Source organism: Quercus lobata, chromosome 4 (genome assembly GCF_001633185.2).
Source record: "Quercus lobata isolate SW786 chromosome 4, ValleyOak3.0 Primary Assembly, whole genome shotgun sequence".
Taxonomy (NCBI): Eukaryota; Viridiplantae; Streptophyta; class Magnoliopsida; order Fagales; family Fagaceae; genus Quercus; species Quercus lobata.
Genome location: NC_044907.1, coordinates 15961965 through 15979572, shown reverse-complemented (window position 1 = coordinate 15979572; position 17608 = coordinate 15961965). Strand labels below are relative to the sequence as shown.

The 17608-nt window shown below is 34.8% G+C and overlaps 1 protein-coding gene across 1 annotated transcript; it reads left to right on the top strand.

Annotated features, from left to right (window-relative positions):
* The first annotated feature begins 4984 nt into the window (after window positions 1–4984).
* Window positions 4985–10328, top strand: LOC115983951 (phosphatidylinositol 4-phosphate 5-kinase 6-like). The gene is made up of 8 exons (XM_031106812.1): window positions 4985–6552; window positions 7303–7470; window positions 7876–8041; window positions 8444–8560; window positions 8642–8835; window positions 8915–9039; window positions 9138–9216; window positions 9663–10328. Exons 1-8 carry the CDS (start codon window positions 5423–5425, stop codon window positions 9949–9951), a joined length of 2268 nt encoding a protein of 755 aa, XP_030962672.1. The 5' UTR covers window positions 4985–5422; the 3' UTR covers window positions 9952–10328.
* Window positions 10329–17608: the final 7280 nt, after the last annotated feature.

Sequence of the window (17608 nt, the reverse complement as noted above, 5' to 3'; positions counted from 1 at the left end):
GGTTGACACGCAGTTTATATCACAACCTCAGAGATTAAACTCAGGAAAATACATTATTTAGCATATGTTTTTGACATGAAAATTCTTAGGTAATTTTGGAGTATAGAGAAATAATATTTTTTTTCTCTCACATTTATGGTTGATTATACTATTTTCTGTACTTTAAAGGTACCTAAAAATTACTCGTCTTGATGTACTCTTTACCTTTTGACAAGGAAATTAAAGGAAATTCGAGTAATTTTAGGATTACATCTTTTATCACATCGCTATTTATAATTATCTTATAAAATACATTATGATTAGTTGTTTGTTACTTTCATATTAATCTACTACTTTTCATCTACCACTCATAACATGCTATATCAAAATTATAGTAAAGTTGTGGCAACAGAAGGTGTAATCCTAGATTTTCTCCAAGTAATGTTGGGAAAGACAATGCAACATTCATAATCATTAAGCTCAATTTAGCAAAAAATAAAAAATAAAAAATAGATAAGCTCCTTCTCATCTCCCAAGTCTAATTATAGAAGATTCAGTTTGAAATTTTTAGTTAACAATTACTAAATTTATGGTGTCTCATGTTTATGATTGGAACCCCATTTCCCTCCCATCTACTATCTGCCTTTTTCATTTTTTTTTTTTTTTATAGAAAAAATCATAAAAAATGCTCAAACAAATATTATCGCTTCAAATGAGAGAGAGAGAGAGAGAGAGAGGTGTTGACAGTTGATTTAGGTTTTTTTTTTTTTTTTTTTTTTTTTTTTTTTTTTTTTTTTTTTTTTTAATAAATAAAATAACAATAATAATCCTAGTGTGTACGGAGAAATTTCAATTATTTTTTAGCCGACCTATATTAAAAAAAAAAAAAAAAAAGGACTAAGAGAGAGGTAATATTTGGCTACTAAAACATAATTCCATTACTGCCACAAAACCTTTCTCCAGCAAAATGAATTTTAAATTAATTATCAAAAGTTCATTTGGGAGTGCCGCCGTTTAAATGTTATCCAATTAGAACGTTGCAGGATGAGCATCAACATCAAAATTTAAGTCAATCATAATTAATAACTTTTCTTGTTTCTCTATAAAATAAAAAAATTAGAAAAAAAAAATCTTCATTCTAACTTGCAAGTTGCAACATTTGCCCAATCTTTTTGCTTATTTAGTAACCAAGCAACAAAAATAAAGAGAAGGAGAAGGAGAATGCTAGAACGATAGCCATTTCTATTCGGCCTAAAGGTTGGGAACTAATGATCGACTTTGTTCATAAATTTTTTGGATTTACCCATATAAGGATCAAATTATCCTGTTCCCTAATCCTAACAAAATTGAATTAAATTTATTTAAAATCAGTTTCAAAGTTCACAAAGAAATTGATCAAAATTCAAATTATAGACAAATCACTAAACATGTATTCTCCACAAAATTTCATTTTAAGACGTTATATAAGAATTATCCAGTTTTATTTTCTCATTGAATAATGTTAATAAATTACTAATTGTCCTAAAAGTTTAAATTATTTAAAAAAAATGATAAATTTAATCAATTTAATCATAACTCTAACAAATGTTTATGACCGAAACCCATTTGGCCTTATGGTTGGACAATAATTTTTTGAGGAGGAGATCTCACCAATACTAATATGTGAGGGTTCATAGTAGATTACCTCTAAAGATTTTTTTTTTTTTTTTTTTTAAATTCTTGGTAAAAGCCCGAAAGATTAAAAAAAAATTATTCTTGGTAAAAGGCCCTAAAGATTAAAAAAATGTACATAGAGTGTTCACTTTATAGTATTAAAAAAAGAAAAAGAAAAAAAAAAAGGCATCTAGAATAAAGGGGGAAAAATAGTCAAAATATTGACAAGAGAGGTTTTTTGCTTTTGTGTGACCCATCATCATCATACCTTAATCAGGAGGTTGTCTCTTTAAAGGGACGAGGATTACCTTTGCATTGCCTCTCCAACGAAACCAAACCCATTTGTGGGGTCATAAAGGATTTAGAGCTAGGGTTTGACCTTGTCTGAGAAATAGCAGGCTGCACGATTGGAATTTGGGACCATTGGACTCATTTTACAGATAATTGAAAGGAGCCCTCCATTTAAAGCAAATTCCAGCTATAGCTATGGTGGAGGAATTTGCATTTCTGTCCTATGTTTTTGCATTTTTTTTTTTTTTTAATCTTATTGATATATTTTGGTGTATTGCCCTTGTTGTAGTTGTTACCATCTTTGACCAATCATTAAAGACTTCATTCCACCTCTACCCTTGCAACTAAGATTATGGAAAAAATCCATTTTGTGGTTTAGAAAATGTTGTGGAACTAGATGGGATAGTGAAATATATCCACTTTAGTTTCAAAACTCAAAAGTCTTGAAAAGTATATAGAATTTAACATATCTTAATGGAAGATATTCTTATTGGTTTAAAAGACAATACATCCTGTTATTTTTTAAACTTAAAAGCTTTTCTTTAGGGATTCTCAAAAATAAAAAAATAAAAAAATAAAAAAATAAACACAAGCTTCTTTTTAAGGGTTGTGGAAATAATTTTTTAAAGTTCTTTAATAGGTTTTGGTCATATCTTCTATAGTTTTTATCTTATTTTTATAATTTAATAATTACAATGGAGAAAAGATATTTGAACCTTGAATGTCTTAGAAACACTAAGAAATACTAATTAGTTGAGTTACAAGACTCTTGACATAACATCTATAGTTGTTATAGAAAGATTAATTTTCAACCAATGCTTTTCTTCCTTGTGATTTTGGTGATATCTTGTTTAGATGTTAGAATTATTTGTTATTTTTCTCATAAATATTCTTTTTATTAGGGCTTAAACTCCCCTAAAAAAAACTTAGGGCTTAAAGAGACATTGTTATGTCAATGCTAAAAATAATCCAATCTAAATTTATCAAAAAAACAAATCCAATCTAAAAAAAAGCAAGGTAAAATAACTAATCTCTCTCTCTCTCTCTCCTTTTCTTGTGTAAAGGAAAATAATTACATTTTTTCATTCCGATATTTCAAGTAATTTAATGTTCCTTGAGATGGGTGACTATATTTGGAGACACTTGTAACCTATGGAAACCACAAACTTATGGGTATGAAGGGCATCCCATAGGCTAAGCAAGGTGTTCTAGACTTCTTAGGCAACAATAGGTGCTGCCTCATTGTGGTGCATGCATGGTTGTAATCAAAGTGTAATTTTATGACCATGGCTAATGGTTCTTTGCATTAAATGAGAGAAAGAGTGACTTATTTAGTCATTTGGAAGCCATTCTTGGGTCTCTTGCACAAGAAGACCAGGGTTCAATTTTTGAAAGGTTGAATCTGAAGAATGCTGTGACAGATCATATAGATGTAGCCTTTTATCATATTGAGGAGTTGGTTGTAGCATTGGCAATGCAACCTGATATTGTCAAAGAGGCAATAAGGCACTTGAAAACTGTGTTGGCCTTGTTGAAAAGAACAATCATTGGCCTTCCTAGCAGAGAGGGAAGTGTCCACAAAGATGAACATTCTTAAACCAAAGTCATTTAAGGGTACTCAAAGTGCCAAGGATTTGGAGTTTTTTTTTTGGGTATGCGAGCAGTATTTCAAGGAATAAGTAGATGGTTAAAATTTGACTACCATTTACATGTATCTTGTAGAGGATGCCGAGTTATGGTGGTCCTGCCGAAGGACTCGAGTGGAAGATGATCATGAAAATTTATTAATTTTTAAAGTTTTACACATTAACTAGGGCAAAATTTAGGTACAATACTAATGTGCTGTTACTTAGGTTCTCTTCTTAAGATTCAGTTATGTGACTATACCTAATTAAAAATACACTTTCATCTCATAAGAAAAAAACCACATTGTTAAATCTTAAAAAGAGTTCCTATGGAACAATACCTAAATAGTATAATTAAGTTTTGTTCTATTAAGCAATAAGCAATAACTCTTTTAGAAAGGAAAATAACCATCCCATGTAATGAAAATGTAATCAAATGACTGAAACAAGAACAATTAATTCATATCAAACTTACCATTAGTTATCCCAAAAAAAAAAAAAAAAAAACAAATACCATTAGTTATTAACTTATTATTGTTTTCAATTACCCGTTAGGCTTTTAAGCCGTTAAAATTTAAAGCAACTAATTATAATAATGAAAATATAGTTTTATGTGGAAAGTATTTATTATTTTGATAAGCCGAGTGGTCCAACGGTAAAGGATATAACCGAGAAATTCTTTTGCAAAGAAAAAACTTAGAAATTCAAAATCTCTACAAGCTCATTGTTTGTTGAAGTTTGCTCCTTTTACTTTCTCCCAAGATGATTGGATTTCCAACCCACAAGTGAATGAATTATTAAAGTTTTGATTCTTCAATCATTTGGCCAAAAAAAGAAAAAAAGAAAAGAAAATAAGTGGTTCTTATTTTTTAAAGTTCTTATTTAGGTATGTGAAAGTAAATGATTCTCAAAAAATAAAAATAAAAAGGTATTTAAAAGCAACTACTATATATGCTAAACAATGACCATACACAACATTTGACCAAAGAGAAGAAAGAAGGCTCAAATTCAGTGACAAAATCCAAATTCTCAAAGGGAGTAGGAATCATTTAGAATTAAGTTAAAGTGCAAGGACATCAGTGCAAAATCAGCATCAAAAGGAGAATATAGAAAATTCCTTTAAGGCAAAATCCGTATTTGTAAAAAACTAAAGACTAAAATTAGTTTGGTAGTTGCCTATTTGGCTTATGTGAAACACTAAAAATGGCAAGCACATCATCAGCACCACCATTTATCTCCTCCCTCCAACTGTTTGGTCTGTTAGTAGTTCTAGGAGTCAAATCCGGAATCAAAGAATGAACGTGTTGAATCTTTGTTCAAACCAGACCAAATAAAGAAATAGGGAGAGAGAAAAACAACAAATACAAAATACAAAAAGATAAAAATAAAAAATAAAAAAAAGGGGGAAAAGAAAAAAACAAAAAAAACAACGAAAGTACACCCAGAAACAAAGAAACAAAAAGCAAGTCACTGCTTACAACCTACCCCGTTTTTGCTCTCCCCATCAATCTTAACACATCCAAATTATGGTTTGTCTGAAAAGTGAAATCTGAAATACCCATTTAGCTAAACCAACCCAGAAAGTCAGAGAAACACATAAAAACAACAGTAAACTCACATAAAACAAAAACATAATCTTTTTGTGTTTTTTGTTTTTGTTTGTGTCATTTTCTCAGTTCCCTCCATTCTCCACCACCTACAGTTTCTGTCAAGAAATAGTCCTTCTGCTCCTAAAGATCAAGTTTTGAGAGAGAGAGAGAGAGAGAGAGAGAGATTGACTCATGTATGAACCTGAGGAAACAAAAACAATGTGAGAGATAAGAGGGATAGAGAGAGAGAGAGAGAGAGACAGAGACACAGACAGAGTTCTTAGGATGAGCAAAGAAAACATTGGCATTGTGAAGGCCTGGGAAGCAACAGTGCGGAAATCACAAGCTATTGCAAAGAAAAGAACACCCATGTCTGTAGCACATGCTGATGATGATGATGAGCCTGATGCAGCAGGTCCATGCCATGCCTACCATGCTGAGAGGGTACTCTCCAATGGGGACTTCTATACAGGCCAATGGATTGACAATTTCCCACATGGACATGGTAAGTACCTCTGGCCAGATGGGTGCATGTATGTTGGTGAATGGTACAGAGGCAAGACCATGGGGAAAGGTAAGTTTAGTTGGCCTTCTGGTGCCACCTATGAGGGTGAGTTCAAGACTGGTTATATGGATGGTAGAGGGACTTATACTGGTTCATCTGGGGACACATATAGAGGTTATTGGGTGATGAACTTGAAGCATGGACATGGGACTAAAAGCTTTTCCAATGGAGATTACTATGAGGGTGAATGGAGGCGTGGATTGCAAGATGGACAAGGGAGGTACCAATGGAAGAATGGGAACCATTATATTGGGCAGTGGAGAAATGGGGTTATGAATGGGAATGGTACAATGATTTGGAGCAATGGGAACAGGTATGATGGGTGTTGGGAAGATGGTTGGCCTAAAGGGAATGGGACTTTTAGGTGGCCAGATGGGAGTTTTTATGTGGGGGTTTGGAGTAAGGATACTACTGACCAAAATGGTAGTTATTATCCATCAATTAATTCTAATGGGAATTTGGATTGGGACCCCCAAGAGGTTTTTGCAGTGGATTTGAATGATTGCCAGATTAGTCCTGGGGAGAAAGTGTCCATTTTTCCTTCTCAGAAGATGGTGAATTGGCCTGGTCTTGAAGGGGAGCTCTTCCAGAAGAGGAAAGGTTATGATGCGAGTGTCAGGCCTAGGAGGGAGTCCATGGATGGAATGTTAAATGATTATTTTTGGGGGAACGGTGAGGCTGGCAGTGTCAATGGAGTTGAGGGATTGGGGAATCTTCAGCATGAGGAGTCTGTTAAGAAAGGGAATGTATCACAACTGTTAAGACTAAAGCCGGTGAAAAGACCGGGGGTGACAATATCTAAAGGGCATAAGAACTATGAGCTCATGCTCAATTTGCAGTTAGGAATCAGGTATTGATTATTCGTTGGTTGTTTCCTAGTCTTTTTTCACGCAATGTTTTGTTTTGTTCGGGTTATATTACGTTTGATATAAATTTTGCTTTCTTCCCATGTTTTTAACACTAATTACGTTTCATTCAAATATAATGGTTTGAGGAAATGGAGTCAGGGGTTTTCCCACTGTTATATTCCTATGAAACATCATGCATTTTCTGCTGTATATTCAGAGGTTCAATTTCTTTATCTGGTTCAAAGCTGAATACATGAAATGGGTTATTTTTAAATCTTTGGATGTTTCACACCAATCATTTTCAGTTGCAAAGGTTTTATGATATGCATTTCAGTCTCTTGAACCATTCCACTGATGTATAATGTTTATTCATGTCTTTAGTATCCTCAGGGTTTTAGCTTACAAGTTACAACGATCATCCACTTTAGTTTGTAGCAAAGGTTTCACAGTATGTTGTGCTATTCACCAGTTTTGTAAGAAATTCTTTGAACTCTTAGGTATACAAAGGAAACTTGGAAGACAATAATTTTGAAAAATTGTTTCAATCCCGAACTCTATATTAAATCTTCTCTAACGTTTCTAGTATAACAAATTGACAGTATTTACAACTTTGTCTCCTAGAACTAAATTGATTCAGACCAGGACTAAGGATGTGGTGAAACTTTCTTTTATGAATCTCTGCTGTTCTGAAATATCTATCAATAATTTTTAATCTTCAATGTCTATAACTGACTTTTTGTGCCATAGCACAGACATTCTGTTGGAAGGCCTGCTCCAAAGACAACCCTTGATTTGAGGGCTTCAGCCTTTGATCCCAAGGAAAAAGTATGGACAAAATTTCCACCAGAAGGATCCAAGCACACTCCCCCTCATCAGTCGTGTGACTTCAAATGGAAGGACTACTGCCCAGTTGTTTTCAGGTCAGCCCTTGAAAGATTAACTTCTACATTGCTAGTCTTCTTTTGGCTTTGCATTTCAGATTTTATTGCAAACTTCAGAAAGGGTGTGTCTGGTGCTATAAGAAAGTGGATTCTCAGATATGTATTCACATGATTTCTACAATTATCATGTATGGGACTCAAATATGTCGATATTTTACTCATACATATCTTTAGTCTCCCAGATAACTTTAATGGCTTGAAATCTTTGTCTTAAGTGATTTTTTAAAAGCAGTCTTGAGTTAACATGACTCATTCATCTCATACAATGAAGTGCTCGGTAATAACATCAGACTTATAATAATAATATTTTACCTTCAGCAAACCTGTTGTAATGTTGATTTGAAACATACAGGGCCTGATGGTCCATCGTATTCTAATTTTCAGGACTCTTAGGAAGTTGTTCAAGGTAGATCCAGCAGATTACATGTTATCACTTTGTGGGAATGATGCCCTACGGGAGCTCTCATCCCCTGGAAAAAGTGGAAGCTTTTTCTACTTGACCAATGATGACCGGTACATGATAAAAACCGTGAAGAAAGCGGAAGTAAAAGTAAGTTCTTTTTTCTGCTTCCCTCACCTAATTTGAGACAAACACTGAACTTCACAATCCGCTTCCATTGTAGTTTCCCTGCAACAACTCTTAACTCTAAAAACTTTTCAAACTATGTCTGAACTTTTGATTACATATTTAGAATTTGGTCCTTCCGGTTGAATAATTCTCAAATTATCATGTTTTGCTATTTATTGAAAAATCATTTACAGCTTCTGGGTAATTACAGAACGATCACATAAGCTTCTTGTTCTTTTGACCATGCATTACTTGATATCACTTATATTTGACACTTATACAAATTATTGCTAACTTAAGCTAAACACTAGCCACTTTTACATGACATTTTTTCCAATTATGTCTGGAATTGTATGCAATTATAACTTGCCAACATGATTACAGGTGCTCTTACGGATGCTCCCAGCTTACTACAATCATTTCCGGGCCTTTGAGAATACTCTAGTCACAAAGTTTTATGGTCTTCATTGTGTCAAACTGACAGGAGCTTCCCAGAAGAAGGTAATGTCAAGATGTATAGAATATCTCTCATTAGCAATCAAAAAAAGAAAATACTGATGCACTGACTTTCTTGCAATTCAGGTTCGATTTGTCATAATGGGAAACCTGTTCTGCTCTGAGTATGCAATTCACAGGCGGTTTGATTTGAAAGGTTCTTCCCATGGTCGTACAACTGATAAACCTGATGCAGAGATTGATCCAACTACCACCCTTAAGGACCTTGATCTCAATTATATATTCAGGTTGCAGAAAGTTTGGTTTCAAGAGTTCTGCAGGTTAATTTTTGCTCCGATCTCCCATTCTTATGTTCTAATTTCTGTTTCTCTTTGTAAGCTGAAATGTACCTTCACGCAGGCAAGTGGACAGGGATTGCGACTTTCTTGAACAGGAGAGGATTATGGACTACAGTCTATTGGTTGGTCTTCACTTCCGAGAAACTTCATCTAGGGAGTGCCTCACACCTAGAAGCCGTACTTCTGGTACTCACTCTCTTACTGGTTATTTACCATTTGGAATTTCTCTCTGGCTTCATCATTTCAACGTGAATTCTTACAGAATGGATGAACTTATCTTTCAGGAAACGGAGACTTTGACAATGAAGGAACGCCTCAACTTTCTAGAATAGATATGGATCAGCTTCTTTTGGATCCTACCCGGTACATCATGTTCATAAACGTTGTGTTTTTAACCTTTTTGAAAAAGTCCTTAACTCCCAACTCACACATGAATTGTCCATTAGAGATCAAATTTTACCATGACTATTCAACTCCATCTTACTCACTAATTTAAGGTCATATTTTGTTCACAAATAGTTTTCTGAGTTTCCCAAAATATTCTAGACTAACATCTATCAATTTTTTTACCAACAGAAAATACACATTTGTTCTTCCCAACTCAACATATATCGTTGACTTTATCCCCTCTTATTGGGAATATTTTTAACATAAATCCTTAAGGCTGATCAGTGGTCATCTTGATCACAAATAGTTCCTTTATTGATTCCTCATACTGTATTTTGGTTGATTCTTGATACTCTATTACCATGCTCAAGATCCATATCTCAATTTTGCATTTCTCATTTTTATCTGATTGCATGCTGCAGGTGGGCATCCATTAAATTAGGTATAAACATGCCAGCACGGGTTGAGCAGACAGTCAGAAGAAGTGACTATGATACTCAGCTGGTTGGAGAACCAACAGGACAATTATATGATGTTATCCTTTTCTTTGGTATAATTGACATACTACAAGACTATGATATTAGCAAAAAGCTTGAGCATGCATACAAATCATTCCAATACGACCCAACTTCAATCTCTGCTGTTGATCCTAAGCAATACTCAAGACGCTTTCGTGATTTCATCTTCAGAGTTTTTCTAGAAGACACTTGAAACTATAGAGGTTGACCCATATTTTTCAATTTTCAGCTTGTGGCCATCCGTGTACAGTTGGTTTTCGAAGGAAATGACATTACTTAACAGAAAGAGGTTACTTATATTTTGGCCATTGACTAGCTCATTGGATTGGAGGGTGTTTTGTGGTTGCAAGAGATACATGCTTTGTAACATTCTGCATTGCAATTTTCCCCTCATCATCTTTTCAAATTATAGTTACAAAAGTATGATATGTTCAAGGTATAGATTAAAGTTTTAACCAGAGCTTTTTAGCCTCTTCCAATTGTAAATGAATTAACAAAAGGGTGAAATCTATATTGGAATCAATTCTTTTTGTATCCAAATTTTTCTATAAGGTGAGGAGTCTTCTGAATTCGGTATTCATTTCTTTTTTTTAAATGTACAGAAGCAATTCCAACTATTTATTTATGTACAAAGATTTACATGAACAGGAATAGATTGTTAGAAAAATATTTTCAATCTCACAAACAGTTGATCTACTATATTTTTTGTTTCTGTCCCCCTCCCCCTAAATGTTGGCTTGGTGTCACATATTAAATGTATTAATATGATAATATCCTCTTGTTGTTTACTATAGGAGGGCTTTATTTGTTTATGTTTCTTATTAGGCTGAAAAAGACAGGAGGGGTTGAATGTTTGAAAAAGAAAAGGAAAAAAAGAGAAAGAAAAAGATTATTGGTGAAGGGGTGGAAGTCCAATAAGTCAGACTCACAGCTGGGGGGTAATGGGGGAGCACCATTGATCATCGACAATATATTTTTGTTTATCTCATATTCTTTCTTGGTAGTTTGGTATTAGATTTCCTTGAAAATATTTTGGTCAAATGGACCCTTTTGCATTATTCTTTGGGGATTTGATTCTTAATTCATTGCCAAGGTGGATAAACAATACACTTTTGTTTTTATCTGTCTCAAATTATTTTTTTGAAAGAAAGTTATAACATATGACGTCTGTTACTGATAATAGCTTTTTATTATCAGATCAAGACATCAATCAGTTTTTGGTGTAAGCGGGGATTGAACCACAGATCTCTTATATCAGAGACTTTACCAGTTGAGCTAACTGGAACCCACTATCTGTCTCAGATTCTATATGACCTATATAGGTATATTTTCCTGTATAATTATTGGACCAGACATGTAAAGCACCCATGAGGCCGAGTATGAGTGTAAAGTATTATTATTTTTTTCTTTATTTTCTAATATAATATATTTAGTTTCATAAATGTGCCAACCTCTTTATTCTAATTATTTTATTTTATTTCCTTTTGCTATATAAATATAAATAGAAATTATATTTAATTTATCAGTGATTTGAACTTTATCACTATATCCATTTACGATTGCTTCAATCGAACCTTCGTAACCCACTTTAACTTCTCACTGTTAAAAACATAAAAAACATAAAAATAAAAATAAAACAGATAAATGAAGTTCTACACTTGATGCTACTACATTTTGCCGAGGAAGCACTACCTTAGGATCATTTGTAGAGGCCTCCTTACTCCCAAGTACCACGAGCAGCGTGAACCCGATGTTTCTCAGGTCCAAAAGGCTCAAATGATGCTAGAAATAATCGGCCCAAAGTTATATAAAACAACGCCCCAGTGCATTTGTTTTGGGCTCATAATTAAACCCAAGTGTTGTTTGGGTCCAAAATCCATAATTTAAAATGAAAGGGATTGGAGGGTCAAGTTTGGGTTTTGAATCCCATCCCCTCTTTGCGACCATCTACCTATCTAAAAAAAACAATGCATGGTGGGTCAATTATTGAGGTAGAGAATAAGATAGTCAAAATTATGATGTTTCCATCATTCTATTTTTTTTTATAAATAGTTTCAAACTATGACGTCCGCTTTTAATGATAGTTCTTTATCATCAAACCAATTGAAAGCTCGAAAATGTGTTAAAACACAAGAGCTGATTAGACCCCTAAATTAAAGTTACGGCTCAGTTGATTTTACTCTAACTTAAACTAAATGCGGAATATAGTAAATGTGAGTAGATAAACAAATAAACTACTTTAATCCATAATCATTATAACATAGCAGTAAACTGAAAGGTAAAAGAGTAGAGAAGAAGAATACAAACACAAGATAACACGTCGATGTGTTATCGAAGAGGAAATCGAAGAACTTGACGAAAAACCTCTTCGCTGCCCTCCAAGCGGTAATCAATCCACTAGACAATCAGTTAGGATACATGAATAGCAAGAGACCCTCCAAGTCCAGTCTACCCAATGCACCTAAGCCCTCCAAGCTCCTACTCCAACAAGGCTTCTCAGAATCGTGTCTTGTCTAGCTCTCCGGATCTCTCAATACGCCTGATTATATTCGCCAAGACTTGGCTTCTTCCAATGCTTCCTAGCAGCACCAAAACCTCACTTGACACTCTGAACGGGTGTGGTAAGTGTTTGAGATATCAACCTCTCAAGTGTATGGAAATGAAGAGGTAGGAGTTGAGGAAAATCCACAATGAATTTTGTAGAGAATTATGGGTATAACAATCTTTAACTCCCAAGGTTTATGGCTAGGGTTTTTCTCTCAGAAACACTCCTCAACATATGTGGATAATGGGGGTATAAATAGTGTAGGTACAGAAAGTGTGTATCAGATATGACAGTTGAGCAAAATAGAATGTTTCGCGGGTATCTCACGGGAAGGCCTTACCCGCGAGACACTCGTAAAAACCAGCTGTCTCCATCCTATCCTGACTCTTCGCATTCCAGTCATGTGCAAGGCACATGCTTCACTTCGCAAGAAGCTTACTCGCGAGCTACCCGCAAAAATAGCTTTAGTCTTTAATTGCCTTGAGTTTTCACACACTCTCTCTCACACACAGCTCTTATAAATAAATCCCACATAAAATACAGGGTACATAAGATTGAACATAATTATAATCAAATTTGGCACAGAATTAAAGCCAACATAAACTAGTTGCAAATTACAACTTTACAATCTTCCCCTTTGACTATTCCGTGACAAAACCCCTAAAACAGACTCTAGACTTAAACGTGAGTTTGAGAACAGTGACAAAACTCACTTATACCTAATCTAGAAGCTATGAAGCACTTGCATGTATATACCTGTAACCTGAAACACTTGCACACAAACGAAACTTTCATTAAACTTATGATAAGTTGAATACATGGTACGTTTATGAGCAAGTAAAGTGAGATCAAGTTAATAAACACTATATAATGATTAAGCATATCTTGATCAAACAAGGCCAGTCATTAAAGAATGACTACAATGAACATTTAGCTAGTAAATACTCATCCGAACACGCAATGCAATAAAGACCAATCACAATGATCAATTGCACGTCCAACACACAATCAATGCAAAATACACAAAGTATTTGCATCTAGGATACAATATCCTACAAGGGTACAAGTGTGAGGTACTTAAGATAGTTTAGCAACATCTAAAAGTACGAAAATAAAACGCTACAAAGCAATGAAAGAAACACAAGTGCTAAATATTAAACTGAAAATAAAACCAATGTACTTAAACTTTTAAAGGAAAGCAATGTAAAAATAAACAGCAGTTCTAGCTTCTTCTCTCCCTATCACTACACTCCCCCTATCAATGACCATCTCCCCCTTTTTGTCATGGAATAGCTAGTCTCCATGTTCTTCTAGCTTCCTCTGAATTCGGTCCAACAGAGTTTGGAGAGATGTGAACTTTATGTCAAAGCAAACGTGTTGGGAGTGCATGATGGTAGCTAGTCCAGATATTATGGTATTAATCTCTTGGATAGTGGCCATGATGCTGTTGTCTAGCTTTTCATCATAAGCGTGGGAGGTAGAGCTTGAACTTCTTGGAGTAGCATGGCTCTCTTGCTTGGTGCTCTTTTTGGTGTAACTTATACTTGCATTTATAGTGCAGATGTTTATTGGACTTGGCTGTAGGTATGGGTGCTCATCTTCCAAAGGATGCACGCCTTTGAGCTTCAAGATCTTTGAGATAAGATGGCAGAAGGGAATACAGTTCCTTGAAGCAGTTCGTTCAGCTGTTTTTGCCAAGATGTGGAAAATATGAGAGCACACATCAATCTCCTTGTCAGTGATTAGATCACACAGGGATAATGCTCGATTGAGATTCATGTATCCGATGCTTGTCAATGGATAAGGGTTGTGAAACATGATCATCGTAAGTAGCGTTAATTCTGGAGATAGGGATGCCACACCTACTAATTTTCCATTGGATGAAAATTCCAAGCTATCTCCTAAGGCCTCTCGAAGAACCTCCTCATTCGGGTTCAGATCATCATATACCGATGGTTTAGGAAACATTGGCCAGTTAATGTGTAGGATCTCTGCCAGATAAACCGGTGTTACGGAGAAACTCTTTCCTCTAACCCAACATTTGAGCTCTTCTCCTTCAATAATGGAATTCATAGAATTCTTTCACCATGTTCTCGTACGCATCATCAAGATTGGAAAGTAGGTAGTTCCAATCCTTGCTGGCAAACCATTTGGGGATTTTTGTTTCAAGAAGAGACGCCTGTTCAACAACCCTTTCAACCAACAACGGAGCTTCTCTAAAATAGTTTTCATTATTCTGAAATGCAGCATAGGATCTAAACTTGTCAGGATCAAAAACTCCTATCGGTGATCGAGTCCTCTTTGGCCTTGGTGAGAGGTTATCAACATCAATCACTGGCTCTTTTCCTTTGCTGCTGCCTCCTTTCATAGTTGATGTCTTGAATGGAGACATCTGCACACATAATTACAAAACAAGAGAAAACAAGTGCAATAAACACAAAAATAGAACACAAACTTGATTAGTGTCATGTTAGTCCAAAACATAAGCACAAAGACTTAAAACAGAACACAACTGTGTTAAAACAATATGCTATAAGTGCTAAACCATGAAAATAATAGCAAAATGCAAAAATATAGCAATTGTGCATGTGTGTGCATTTAGTGTGCATGAGGTGTGCCTAATGTGTGTCTAGGTGATGCATGGCAAGGCATGGTGAGACACATATGGGGCAAAGTATGTAAAACACCCACCCTATGATCAAAACACGTTCAACAAGATCAATCATGGGTAATCCCAACAATTGGAACTCATTGAAAACACTACACTAGGGACGTATGCAACACTACACTACACATGTGGGAAATGCATGAACATATGAAAATATGCCTAAATACATGATCAAAATGCCATAAAGGGCCAACACAGATACAATCAAGACAGATGGGACAAAGCCCAATCAAAATTTTGAAAATATTTTGCCTAAAATCATAGTTCCCAACCCCTTTTTCAAAAATCCCCAATTAAAGGACCCTAAAACAAATTCTGCATAATCTAAAATGAAAAGGTGAAAATAATGTTGAGAAACATACCTTTGAAGAGATTTTGCAGAGATTTGTACTTGAAATTGGAGGGTTTTGAGTGAAAATCAAATTTGGGTTGAGAGAGGTTCGAGTGAGGCAAAGGAGGGAACTTAAGAGTGTTTTCAAAAATAGTCACATCAGCCCTATAAAATTGAAAACATGCATTTTTCGCGGGTTAGATATTCGTGAAATTACTCGCGAAAATGAGGATGAATAGGGTAGTTTGGATGAGCTACCCTATGGACATGTAGTAACTTGAAAATGAGCTCCGGGGTAACTATAATACGTATTCCTCGAAATACTATAGTAAACCGGGGATGAGAGATATCAATAGCGTGTATGTTGGAGTAGAACTCCTATATAAACACATTAGGATAGCTCGAGGGTTTCTTGCAGAGAGATTCCCAACCCTAAAAACTAAACGCATTGGGAATTGGCATGTTTGGAAAATCAGACAAAATGACTTGGCGTTCTGAATGAATCACCCGGTCACTAAAGTTCTCCTCAAAGTCCTTCTAGGACTTCAAATCATGGAACCAATCCCTAATAGGAATAGAAGAAAGAGAAGAAGATAATGAAAAATCACAACGAGATATCGGGTTCTTCGAATGTGTAGATTTCTTGGGTGCCATGTTAGAGAAACTATGGAATGAGAGAAAAGAAAAGAAAAGACACAACAAAAATGATGCTCAGGAAAAATAAAGAAGAAGTGAGCAATGCATGGGAATGCATTAGCATGTAACATGCAATAATAAATTACATTATGGGCAAAATCCCAATCCAAACTACAAAACTCACAAAAATATAATCATTCACACAATCCTAGAATGCAAAAATTTCCACGAAAACACAAAAACCCCCCAAAAATTCCCCAAAACCTAAAAGTTAGGTCACAAAATGCATGAAATGCATGAAAGATGAGAAAAAGAAGAAATTGAGACAACTTACCAAAGGATTTGAGCTTGGAAAAGACCACAATCTTGAAAAGAAGAAGGTTTTTGGTGGAAACAAGGTGTTTGGATCGAGAGAAAAGGGAGAGATATCGAAATATTTGAGTGAGAAATGAACTGGGCCAAACCTTGACTATATATAGAATTAGGCGTCTCAATAGATCGAGGATGTGTCGATTGCCAAACAGTTTCGATGAATCAAGGAGGTGTCGAGCTTTTATCAAGTAAACAGAGAGTTTAGAAAATTGGCTTGATGGATCAGGCTATATATCAAGAGGCATTGAGAAAAACCAAAAAAACTTTGATAGAAGAAGCTTGTGTTGAGAGGTATTGAGCTGCTGTTGAGCTTCTATTGAGCAAACAAAAACATGGTTTTTCAAGAAGGAGAAACACATGAGACGAATGCAAGCAAGATAGACACCAAACCAAACATCAAAGAAGCGTGTTAATCACTCAAACATAGCAACATCTCTAGATGCAAAACATTCCTAAATCAAAACACACACTAAAAAAGTCTAACTAATTTTATTTTCAAAAACAAGTTAAGATAAATTAGTAAGCTTATACTACTACATGTATTCCTTGAGATGGCCAAATCACATTGTACTGTACAATTGAATCAAGAATAGCAAAGAAATGCATTTTGCATGTGAAACTTTTGCAAGAGAGCATAAGTTTTCTATCATATGAGAAAAATGATATACGAGAATCAAGAGCATTCACACACACAATCATAACCATTTGATGGGGACCATTACTTTTGAGGTATATCATATAACTCCCTCATCTCCTAGAAACACGTCAAAGAAAATCCGCCACTTTTAGCAATGTTTTTTAAAAAACATCGCTGTAACTCAAAGCAATAGCAGCATTTCTTAAAATGCCGCAACAAGTTTAGTTTTAGCAGTGCATATTTGGTTTATAGCGGCATTTTCTTAAAACATCAATATAGTGATTAAAGAAAACGTACTTAGCATGTCGCTAGAAAAAAGAAAATACTTTATAGCAACGTTTTCTAGTGATTAAAGAAAACCTATCATCGCAAAAAAGAAATACTCTATAGCGACGTTTTGATGTTCTCATCTTTTAACATTTCGCCATTATTTTCATTTCCCACAACTTTTTCCCTCTTTTTTTTTTTCCTACATTTTTTTTTCTTTCTTTTCTTTTATCCACTCTGTGTCCCACTTATTGTCCTTTTCTTTCTTAACTTCACTTAATTTGTCCCCTTCTTCTTTTCTTTGTGTTCTTTCTTCATAGTCTTTTCTTTCTTCATTTGTGACCCACTTTCTCCATCACCACCACACATCTTTTCCTTCCACCTACTACCACCG

Coding starts and splice junctions, on each gene's coding strand:
- LOC115983951 (XM_031106812.1), top strand. CDS start 5,423: ATGAGCAAAGAAAACATTGGCATTGTGAAGGCCTGGGAAGCAACAGTG. Junction 6,553..7,302: donor AATTTGCAGTTAGGAATCAG/GTATTGATTATT, acceptor GCCATAGCACAG/ACATTCTGTTGGAAGGCCTG. Junction 7,471..7,875: donor TACTGCCCAGTTGTTTTCAG/GTCAGCCCTTGA, acceptor TCTAATTTTCAG/GACTCTTAGGAAGTTGTTCA.